The following is an 11589-nucleotide window of genomic DNA, read 5'->3' as shown; positions in this document are numbered from 1 at the left end:
GACCAGATGCTAGCCATGCCCCTCCCTTCTGGGCTGTTGGCTACTGGAACTGAGGTGCCTCATCTGGGCTGGCCCTTGACCATCTCTTGACCTACCTACCCCTACTCAGAGAGCAATGGGGTAGGTGCGTCTGTCCTACCGAGCATCTATTGGGGAAGCTGCCTAGCAGAGATGTGGCCTGCACTGGTAGAAGCTGAGCGACGGAGCTTTCTAAGTCTCTGGCTGGCATGAGCGATGTCAACCCTGAGAAAACAGGGCTGGAAGGGGCCTTGAGAAGTCATCTAGTCCATCCCTTGCTGCTGGCTGCATGGGCCCCAGGGGTTTGGCTGGCCTCGCTATGCCAGGCATATGCTTTCCCTACCTTTCCGCCTGTGAAGTGGGTTTTGATGAAGTTCAGTGCCCTCTAGGATGCTCTGGAAGTGTAAAGGGGTCTCATTAGGCATGGGAAAGACATGCTGAGCATCTCCAGCTGGTGAAGAGCTGACCTCAGTGTCCAGCACTGTCCCTGCTTTGCACCTCCAGCATGGGGTGGGGTGGGGGGTGGGGGTGTTGGGAATACCCCTTCCCTTGGCTTACTTCTAGACTGGGCCCATACTTATATGGGAAGTGTGATTTATTTTTCTACAGAGCCAAATCAGTTCCAACCAACTGAAGACTCAAGGAGCTGAATGCCAAGGTATGAAGAAGTGCATACGTCCGCTGGCTGGCGAGAGCGACTCCGTACACCATCACGCAGCTCTGTTCAGGGGTCGGAGCTTGCACCGTCCTCATCTCCAGCAGCCATTACAGTTTGGGAGGCACAATACTCTTTGCGCAAAGTGAAAAGCTACGTTTTATGTTGCTGTTGATTTTTTTTCTTTTTTTTTTAAAAGGGAATCTTTAGTTACTAGGCTTTTTTCTTTATACAGATATCAACCAAAGGCACAGGGGGTGGAAGGCATCGCTGCGGTGTGGGCTGGTGCCCAGGCTGCGGGGCTGAAGCCATCCCCGCATGGTTTGCAACCAGCTCCAGTGACAATGCCCCGGGAAGTGAGGTCTTGCCTCCTGCATCCAGGCTCAGTCCTCAGGGGTTTGAGTCACACCTGGAGAGAGAGACAAGGAAGGAAAATGTGGGTCAGACATCACTCCTGGTGCTGGCATAGTTAGGTGTATTATAAGGCTAGAAGAACCATTAAATCCTCTAGTCTAGGGCACAGAATTACACCGTGTTATTCCTGTATTGAGCCTAGTAACTTCTGTTGGGAGGAATGGATCTGCCAGAAGCATGGCCCTCAGGGGGCTCCCACTCTGTCAGCCCCTTACTCAAGGCAGGATCATCCTTGACTAAACCATCCCAGTCTAGTGTCTGTCTCATTTGCTCTTGAAAACTTCCAGGGTTTGAGATTTCAACAGTGTGTCCTGGTTTCCAAGAAGGCTAATGGCATCCTGGGTTGCTTTAGTAGAAGTGCTGCCAGCAGGTGGAGGGCAGTGATTCTTCCCCTGTATTCGGTACTGGGGAGGCCACATTTGGAGTCGTGTGTCCAGTTTTGGGCCCCCTGCTACAGAAACAATGCGGACAAGTTGGAGCGTCCAGCAGAGGGCAACAAAAGTGGTTGGGAGTCTGGGGGACAGGACTTCTGAAAAGGGGCTGAGGGACCTGGACTTATTTAGTCTAGAGAAGAGAAGACTGGGAGGAGATTTAATAGTAGCCTTCAATTCTCAGCAGGGGGGTTGCAAAGAGGATGGAGCTGGACTGATCTCAGTGGGGGCAGATGACAGAACAAGGAGCAATGGGCTCAAGCTGCAGCAAGGGAAGATGAGGCTGGGTCTTAGGAAAAACTTTCTCACTAGGAGGGTGGTGAAGCACTGGAATAGGTTCTTCAGAAAGGTGGTGCAATCTCCATCCTTAGAGGTTTTTCAGGCTTGGCTCAACAAAGCCCTGGCTAGGATGATGTAGTTGGGGCTGGTCCTGCTTTGACCAGGGGCTTGGACTAGATGTGACCCCCTGAGATCCCTTCTCACACTCATTTTCTATGACTGTATGAATCCACCACCTCCCTGCACACCCTGACCCCCGCCCCAGAGTGACAAAGTCCTTCCTCATCCCCAGCTTCATTTTCCCCTGCTGTCATTTGGGCCATTGCTCCTGCCCCAGTAGCTGCAGAGGATGGTCCGTCTCCATCTTCTATGTCACTGCCCTTCAGGTGCTTGAAGACTGTGATCAGATCCCCGCCTTGGTCTCATCTTCTCCAGACTCACAGGCAGAGATCTGGACTGATGGAAAATCCATCACTCCCCTTTGGGAGTTGGAGTCAGGGTTTAATCCACCCTCAGCTTTTCAGCAGAATGCTTTTTTCAACCCCAAAATGCCGCTTTTCATCCCAATTCACAGGTGTGTGAAAACTGCAGGGATTTAACCCTGTGGTGCAGGCACTCACTTGGCAGGCAAGCAAGCTGGGGCTGCTCCCACATCCCCTCCTTCTGGCACCGGATAATGGGTGAGTGGCGCTGGGTGAAGCCCTCCAGGCACCGGTACCGCACGATGGAGCTGATTTCGTAGTGTTGCTTTGGTTTGCCGAACATGCGGGCATTGGTCACCTCTGGTGGGGAGCTGCAAGACACTGGGAGGGGGGAAAGGGAAGGCAGGCAAAGGCAAGGATATGTGCTGGGCTTATGGCAGGGATGACCTTATAATACTTCCAAAGTCCTGGAGGAAGAAGAGTCCTCTAAGCATCCCATTGCAAGGCTGTCTCCCTGCTCCGCCCACTTGGGACCCACAGACCATGTGAGAGGGAGTGGAAAATTTCCCAATTTCTACCCAGATAATATTAGGAGGATTTTTTTGTTCTACATGTCTGGCAAGATGCTTCAGCTCCTCTTTTCCACACCAGCTGTACCATTTGCACCCATTTCATCCGGTTCTCTTTGTAGCCCACTAGAAAAATGAGTTCTAGCCTACTGCAAAGGGGAAAACAGCCTACTCTTGCTGCCAGTCAGCTGGATGTAAGCATCACAGGGGCCATGCTATACAATGGAGAGAGAAGGTCCAGATGTTGCTAGAACCAATTTTGGGATTACAGCCAAAGTGCAAACCCTGAAACTTGCCCTTGAATATTTTTGAGCATGTTCCACCTGATCAGTGAGTCATAACTTTCCAGGGGGCTGAGTGAGGTTGGTAAAGCCCCTTCTTTTGCCCAGCTGGCCAGCACATAGGGTTCATGGGGCCTGGGGAGTTCAACTTTGCCTCAAAAAAATCACTGAAAATGATTGTTTCTCATGGAAATGTCCCCCGGGGGGGGGGGGGGGGGGGGGATACCCACAGCTTCCAGTTCCATGCTTGCAGGAAAGCCCTGCATGGGATGCTTACCTAGCCCCATTTTGCACGTGTAGGACAGGTGGTAGTTGCAAGGCACGTCACTCCATTGCCCCCCATCATGCCACACGATGACTACGCAGTTCTCTCCGGATAGGAAGTAGCTGTCAGGCTGCCCAGGATGCCAGTTCTCATAGAGCTGTCAAAGGGCAATGAGGAGCGAATGAAAAAAAGCAGCCAGGGACTAGAGCATGCAAAAAGTGCACGCGTTAAATGTCAGGAGACAGGACTGGGTCTTGGGTATGGTCGTGGAGGAGCAAACCCTGGTTGCAAGGCTGGTTCAATATGCAGCTCTCGCGGTGTCTGATTTGTAGGCAGCCCTGCTCCTGCTATTATCTGAGTCGGTTTGCTGAAGTTGTACTCACTGCAACATGGAGGGGCTCTGGATGATTCTCACCTAGGTGCTGGGGTTGAGCTCTGACATTGCTTTTAGAGCAGCATTTCAGTGGATGAGGAATCCCCCATATCCCTTGGGGAGCTGGGCCCCTGGTACAGACCTGCCCTGTGCCGGATTTACTCAGAGCACTAGCTGTGATTGCAAAGGTGCAAGAGGGGATTCTGGAAGGCACATCAGGGCTGAACCCGAAGCAACCCATGGGAGAGTGGGCACAGTCCCTACTATACCCTGCCCTGCAGCGCAGCCATCCCTGGGGTGGAAAAGTAACAGCATGCACCAGCAGAGAGGGAAGGGTACTGCACCCACTGCATGGTGCGGCAGAAGGACAGCAGCCCAGCCTGGAGCATGGCTTGGCTTGGGGGGAGACACCGGGGTCTCACAACCAAGAATTCACATGAAGCCTAAGCATTGGTGCTAGGTTTTTTAACGGGCTCAGTCATATAGGGCTGCCTGGAGAGCCGGGATTACAGCCCATATGAGTCCATGCTCATATGCACATGCATTCACATGTGTGTATGCACACACACGGTGCTGCAGGCTAGTGTTACATATGCACGTATACACACACACACACACACACTTTGCTGCACGTTATTATTCAGTTGTGAGTGCTGGATACTTAAAAATCAAAGGTGAGTGGCTCTGCTCTTTCACAGAGCGTGGATGCTACCAGCACCACAGCATCCAGGACTGGCACAGTTGGCCAGCACTGACTCAGAAACCCAGACCCCTGAGGCCTGGACCACCCCAGCCACAGCTTCAGGGTTCAGCATAGGCCTCCCAGACTGGACAGATGAGGCTTAGCTTGTGCAGGAGAGCAGGGTCCCAGCTCAAGAGGGTTTGGCACTACTTAAGCAGCTTGTCCTCTGGAGCACTGATACCATAGACCCCTGGATAAAGGAGCTCCAATTGAAGTGTCTGATTCACACCTACAGGTGGGGAATGGTTTCCAGGTGATGGGAAGGAATAAAGGCTGTTGATGGGGCTTCTATTCTTTGCTTGGTATCCGGCGCAGTGCTGAGTGCCTGGGACTTACCAAGGGACTCCCATCTGACCACTGGAAATCGCCCTCAATCGTTCGATCGTTCAGCCCGATCCACTGATACTCCCTGTACTGATCTGGAAGCCACAGGGGTTTGCAGTTAGGGCTGGGAGAATAAAATAACAGGCACAGCCAGACTGGACAGGTCTGTCAGTCTTGGAAACACGTGCATGGTTGGTAGGGAGTGATCATACATGCATACAGACACATGGATCGTAGGGAACGATTGCATACGTGTGTTTGGTAGGGAAAGATCACAGGTATGCACACACATGCCTGGTTGGTAGGGAATAATTGTGCGTGCATGCACACGTATAGTTTGTAGGGAATGATCTGTGTCTAAAGGTGTGGGCATTTAGGGGGTTCTTTTGGCTTCCTAGGCAGAGGTCTCTGCCCCCAGACAGACCCCATATCACAGCCCCAAGAAATTGCTCAGACATGCCTAGCTCTCGAGCAAATGCTCACACTCCGGACATCCAGCAACCCAGGCCTGGGGTCACGGGCAGAGATGCAGGGCCAGTACAATGAAGCCATCCATTCCTCCCAGCCATGGGCAGCTATCACGTGGGGGAAGCCAGGGGGTCCCATGGCAGAGACAGAGGCAAATGGCTGTGCAGCATCGGGGTTCCTGGTACCTTGATTTCCCCCACAGCCACCAACACCCACCCTTGATCACCCTGCCAGCTGCAGCCCTGGCACAGTGCAAGCATGGCCTCCTCCTGGGACCTCTCCAGACTGCCATCGAGGGTCCCTCCTGTGCCAGCCTGTGGCCCTGGCCTCTCTCCTGCCCTTCAGGGGCCACCTGAAGGCCACTCACTGTTGATGAAGTCCTGCTCCTCGGGAGTCAGGATGTTAGCCAGGTGGCCGCCATAGTGTCTGCACTGCAACTCTGCGTCCTCCCAGCTCCGGCGGGTGGAGAAGTGCTTGTAGCAGGAGCCCTGGAAGCTGTCCCAGCCTGGGCCACACTTCTGCAGGTCTGTGGGGGAGGAAAAGAGGCAGGGAAGCGTCAGGACTACCCCTGCCTCCCCCCACAAAGAGGGGTAGAAAATTGGGGTATTAGTCATCAGCTAGACCACCTATAAATCAGGCTCCCCCAGCAATTAACTGCTCATTAAAGGCAAGTCCTACCTCCCCCACACACACCAGTTTCACAGCAACAACTCACCTGTCTCACAGGTGTGTCCCCCATAGCCCGGCAGGCAGACACAACTGATGCCCACCTCCTCCTCGCTGCAGGTCCCACCATTCAGGCAAGGGTTGGGGATGCAGTCCTCTGAAAACACAGGCATGCAGTGAAGCTGGCAGCCACGCAGCATTTCCACCCCCCCTCCTAAATCCCACCAGGGCTTCGAGTCCAGGGGTCCACAGAGGAAGTGCTAGGCAGACCAGGGGGGGTGCTCAAGTTCTCTTACACACCCACACACACACATGCACATTCACATATTATGCATGTGCTCATGGTGCTAACCCCCCCCCCCCCCAAAAAAAAACAACAAAAAAAAAAAAACTGAGGACTACTCAAAACTACCTTGCACCTGGGCTTCTTGCAGTCTCGTCACACTGTGGCTACCTCTCCTTTCATCTGCCTTTTTTTTTTTTTTTTTTTTTTTGGGGGGGGGGGGGGGGGAGGTGCCTTTGTCAGAGCTGGGGGGCAGCTGCCTTCAGTGATCACAGTCACGCTCTGGCAGGCACCTTGTTGGGCCTGATCCTGAAACCTTGGAAACAGGCCACCTGCTAGGCAATAGGCCCCAAACACCCATTTGTGGTAGGTTTTTGGTTTTTTTTGGAGGTTGGGGGGACAATACAGTGTCCCAGCGCCCACCTCAGAGAGTGACACCCTCCTCCCCCCATGGCCCTTGCCCATTATCAACCTAGTGCCGTTGCAGTCGGGTTGCTGGGTCACCTGGGTTCCTTACCTAACGTGCTTCCTCTCACTGTCCCCCTGAGCAAAGTCAGTTTCCGTGCCTCAGTTTCCCTACCCCTGCCCCCCTCCCACCCAGTCTTTTGCTTGTCTCCAACCTTAGCCATGCCAGGATTGCTGCAGTGCCCACTCCATCCCATCCCTATCCTGTCTGTTCCCTGTCGTGCCCCAGGCTGGGTCAATAGAGGAAAAGTGACAGCGCCAGAGACGAGCTGTCCCACCGTAAGGCTTCGGCAGCACATAATGTCCCTCTGGCCCCTCACCGAGGAGCTCTATTAAGTCCTGCTCACATCCTCAATGGAGCGCAGCAGACACCTTGATGCTGGGTCAACTAATGGCCCATGAGCAGCCTTTGCAAGCCCTGATGCTGGCAGCTAAATGGAGCAGTGGATGTGTGCTGCATGGCTGCCTTTGCGGTCACCCCATCGTCCTGGCCTGTCTCCCCAGCCACGGCGCCATCATCCTTCAGGCGCAGCTGACACCTTAGATGATGAGACATGGGGCTTGTGCTCTGAGACGTTGCGGCTCCCCCTTCCCGGGTCCTAGCCTTGCTGGCTGAAGTGTGCGTCCTAGCAGGCCCAGGAGGGCACTGCTATTACCTTCATGTACAGATGGGACAGGGATGCCTACAATGGCACAAGGCAGCTTTGGGCCCCTGAATTGTCTGGGCAGAGAGATGCCAGCACCACCCTCAAGAAGTTGAGCAAATAGAGACACAATGAACCTGTGCTGTGCTCCTTGCTACGATGACACTGCTGGTGGCAAGGCTCTAGCCTGGGGTCTGGGTGCACTTGCTGCAGCCATTTCAGTTTGCTTTTGGCTCCTGGCTGCTGGTGAGCTCTTAAGGCCTTCTCCAGCGAGGTGCATAATACCCCCCAGACTCACCTACATTGAAGGGTTTGACCTTCACACCCCCCCAGTTTCTCAGCTCTCTGGTGGGAACAGCAGCACTACCCTACTCCAACAAGCAGCTAGCTTGTGCTGTGCTCAGATCAAACAATTGGCAGTGTGGCCCAGGGGGATCAGTGAAGGCTACAAGCCTGCAAGATAGCATGTATGTAACATAACATAATGTGTACAGGGGCCCTGTAACGTGTACAAGCGTCCTGTGATTCTACTAAGAGCACAAGCTGGCCCCCAAAGAAACCCACTTCTAAGCTCCTGCAATTGCTGCTGGTGTTGGAGATGGTCTTGAGTCCGGGTCGTGCCTTGGAGACGCAGGAAAGCACAGCAGCCTACATCCTCAGGCATCAGCCTCCGATACAGCTGGGATTAGCTCTCAGATCAAAGCTAGACCTGTTCCCACTAGGGTTACTCATTTCTGAGATGCCAGAATAGGATGTGAGAGGGTCTTCATAGCACTTTTGCTTCCTTGGAAGACCTGGTTTCTTTCAGGGGGAGTCCCCAAATAAAATTGCCTCCTATGGCTAGGCACTGGGGCCAGTGTGGTCCTGCTTGGGGTGAAGGGAAGCACTGGTTTGATGCCATCTGTGTTTATCAATGGGACAGATCTCTTGCAATGTGAGCGAAGAGCTGTGAGGCCATCGGCAGCAAGAGGCGATGAGCACATGGGACTCAGCCAGAAAGACAGTCTCTGCTCCTGGTCTGGCTGGGAGGTAACAGCATTCAGCATCATGGCTGGGACTTCTGCCTGATCGGGGCAAAGGGGCCTGGGGCTTCTGGAAAGTACAAGAGACTGCTGGATGGCAGAGTCACACTGGAGCCAGCTCTCAGGGTGAGGACAGCAAAGGCATCTGGTCCCACTCCCCTCCGGGAAGCCACTGGAAGGAGCAGTTCCCCCTTCAGAGCGATCTGCTGCCACGCTGAGTGATGGAGATGTCCCTCGGAGATCTGGCTCCGCTCCCAGCAGTGGAGAACAGGCCTCGAAGGGGCTCAACCTCACTCTAAACACCAGTTTCCTGCTGCCTTGGAGAACCCCGGTGCCCTGTGCTGCATTTCCTAGGACTATAGCAAGGAACAGTGCAGAAAGTGGTGAGAAATACAGCCCTGGCTCTGCACAAAGAGCCTGGGAATGGGGTGAACATGGAGATCAGGAAGGTGCAAAGTGGGGCTACGGCTCTGCTATGCCCCCATTCACATAAAAGAGACAGCATAGAGATGCATTCTCTACTGGCCCTTGCACTTTCCTTTGACTGGAGAGACCACCGCACCCTCAACTGCTGCTGAAGGACGCAGCAGCCGATCAACCCAGGAAGGTGTGCAAAGATGAACTGGGTTAGACCAGGGCTGGGGAGGGAAAGCAAAGCCTGTTTGGGGGCAGTGACCCACAGCAGAAAGCAGTGTCCGTCTGTCACATCACAGGGGAGATGGGGGCCCACCTGCGGCAGGGAAAAGGGGACTTGCAATGCCCTGCACCACTGGCGTTGCTCTGTGCATGTGCCCTGAGATATGATACTGTGCCCATACAGCTATTGAAAACTTTGGGAATAGGGGCTGTGTTGTCAACGCCAACAATTTCTACTACCAGAGCACAAAAGATAGGTGCCCTTAAAATAAGAGGCTCAGAATGGGGTTGGACTCGATGGTCTACAGAGGTCCCTTCCGACCCTAAAAATCTATGAAATCTAGCCCAGGGATTTCCAAACGGGGACCTGCAGTAACCTGGGGTGCCTTGAGGTCCTTTCAAGGGCGCCTGTGACTCTCTGTAGCGCTAGCACTTTTCAGGGCACCAATCTGATGCACATAGACACAGGAATTTCACATGTTAAAAACCAATTCTGAGCTCTTTGCAACAGAAAATTTGATTTTAGATCACCATTAAATGATCTAATTGAGCAATGAAAGGCGATCAGGCTGGGCAATCATAAATGGAGAATCAAAGAGAGTGAGGGTTGCGATTTTTCACATGGTACAACACATTCTGAACAAATTGCCCAATTGCATCATTTAATGGTGATCTAAAAAAAAAAATAAAAAATCAATCCATGCAGCTACCCCTGAAGCAGTCGAAAGGTTATCAAATGTAGATATTAATCTAAATTTAATCTAAATCTAAAATTAGATATTTAATTCATCCGGGTTGCTGGATGTCTGGAGTTGTAATCTTAAAATGTCATATGAAAGAGGAAGAATGGAAGACTTGCTCTATTTTGTTTCCTTGGAGTTAAAAAAAAACAAGTGACGATGGAGCTGGCTTCTCCCCAGATGTGCTATGGGTCTAATAAAGGTTAAGAACCACTGATGCAGCCCATGGCTCTTGGAGTAAAGTAAGGTGGATTAGTTCGTCAGTGGGAGACACAGGAAATTGCAAATGACACACGCACACACACAAAAAAAGAGGCAACAGACCAATAAAGACAAGGGAAGCAGAGATCTAACCAAGGCAGCTTTGTTCTAGAAAGCTTTTAATTCTCTTTATTAGTATCCTGGTTAGTCGTAGTCGGTAGCTAGAGATTTAGCTTTTCTTTTCCCCTCCCCATTAAAAACACTTCATAGAAGTAGGAAAGCTTTAAAGTGCATGCAGGCTTCGACCCAATTTGTTTGACAAATATGTGCTTCTCTGGACACGAACCTTCCCTGAAGAGGAGAGAGAGAAAGAAAGAAAGGAAGAAAGACAGACGGACAGAGGAAAGCACAGCACGAAGGAAAGGCGTTTGGTTTTAGTGCCAGAGGCCAGGGGAAAGGGCTGCCCAGAGGGCCAAGGCAGCGCAGCTGTATGGGTTACCTGAGATGTTCGCCCCCACGCCCAGGCTGGCACGCTCGGTGGGGAGGATGGGCAAGGGATGGGCTGTGGTCAAAGGGGCATCGGTGAAGGGCATCCCCTCCAGCATGGAGCCGGACGCTGCTTCAGGCACCAGGCCATGCTCAGGGCTGGCGGGGGGTCCGTCCCCCTTGGTTTCTCTGCCTGGGGTAGCAGAAGGAGATGCTGCAGATGGAGGCTGCACTGCCACGGTCTCCCGGGCCACTGCCTGCGTGTCGCTCTCCCCTGACAGCTCCTTACTGGGTGGCCCCTGGTCGGCCCCTGAGTGTCCAGCAGGGACCGTGGTCACCTTGGGCTCAGTGGTACCTGGCTGGGACCCGGGCAATGGAGCCCCCACAGTGCCCGGCTGCTCCTCGCCTGGCTCCTGCAGGCTGGGGGACATGGACTGCAAGGTGGCCGGGCTCACCGTGGTGCCTGTGGAGGCATCTCCAGAGAGCTCGGTCTCTTCAGGAGCACCCAGGGGGCCGCGCAGGCTGGGGAAGTGCGTGCTGGTCAACCCCGAGACCAAGCCTTGTTGGGGGGTGGCATGGGTCCAAGCAGGCTCTTCCTGCCCTGGTTCACTGGCCTTCCACAGCAGCGTGGAAGCAGCGATGGTCGAGTTCGCCAGCCCCAGCAAGTCCTGGCTGCTCCCAGCACTGGTGTTTGGAGTCAGCTGCTCCGAGACATCCCACTTTCCCCCCACAGGCCCCTCTGAGGCAGGGGCTGGGTGATCCTCTGGAAGAGTGTCCCCTTCTCCGTGCTTGGAGCCAGGGAAGAAGTCCGCCTCGCCGCTCACTTCTGGCACATGGGTGATATCCAAGGAACTGCCTTCTGCTGCAGCCTCCTCTCCACGTTCCTGGGAGGTCGCTGGAGATGCCAGGGCAGGGCCAGGTAACCCGCTGCGTTGGCTCTCATCCCTCAGGGACGGGGAGACAGCAGCTGGGCTGAGCGTGGGTGCAGCTGTGACCGAGCCGTCCGTGGGTGCCTCGGTGGGGTGGATGGGGTTCTGCAGGCCACCGTCCAGCATCAGAGTCCCATCGTCTTTGGGGGCACGGGCTGTCTCGCCTGCCGACAAGGAGCCCGGGTGCCCCTGGTCTGCGCCGTGCTCCTCCCCTGCACAATCCAAATGACAGAGACAGTGAGCACGGGGCTGGACGAGCGTGGCTTGGAAGAGTAT

At 53.9% G+C, this 11589-nt stretch overlaps 1 protein-coding gene across 2 annotated transcripts in view; it reads right to left on the bottom strand.

Annotated features, from left to right (window-relative positions):
* Positions 1-940: 940 nt before the first annotated feature.
* The window catches only part of BCAN (brevican), a 34746-nt gene continuing 24097 nt past the window's right edge, over positions 941-11589 (bottom strand). For both annotated transcript variants that reach the window (XM_019484852.2, XM_019484853.2), the window contains 7 exons: positions 10398-11525; positions 5957-6064; positions 5609-5767; positions 4786-4868; positions 3347-3491; positions 2418-2600; positions 941-1082 (listed from right to left, as the gene is read on the bottom strand). In XM_019484852.2, coding sequence (XP_019340397.1) covers positions 1057-1082; positions 2418-2600; positions 3347-3491; positions 4786-4868; positions 5609-5767; positions 5957-6064; positions 10398-11525 — 1832 coding nt within the window. In that variant the 3' untranslated portion in view covers positions 941-1056. The remainder of the gene's footprint in view (positions 1083-2417; positions 2601-3346; positions 3492-4785; positions 4869-5608; positions 5768-5956; positions 6065-10397; positions 11526-11589) is intronic.

This window comes from Alligator mississippiensis, chromosome 15 (genome assembly GCF_030867095.1).
Source record: "Alligator mississippiensis isolate rAllMis1 chromosome 15, rAllMis1, whole genome shotgun sequence".
Lineage (NCBI taxonomy): Eukaryota > Metazoa > Chordata > Crocodylia > Alligatoridae > Alligator > Alligator mississippiensis.
This window is presented reverse-complemented; position numbering and strand designations above follow the sequence as displayed.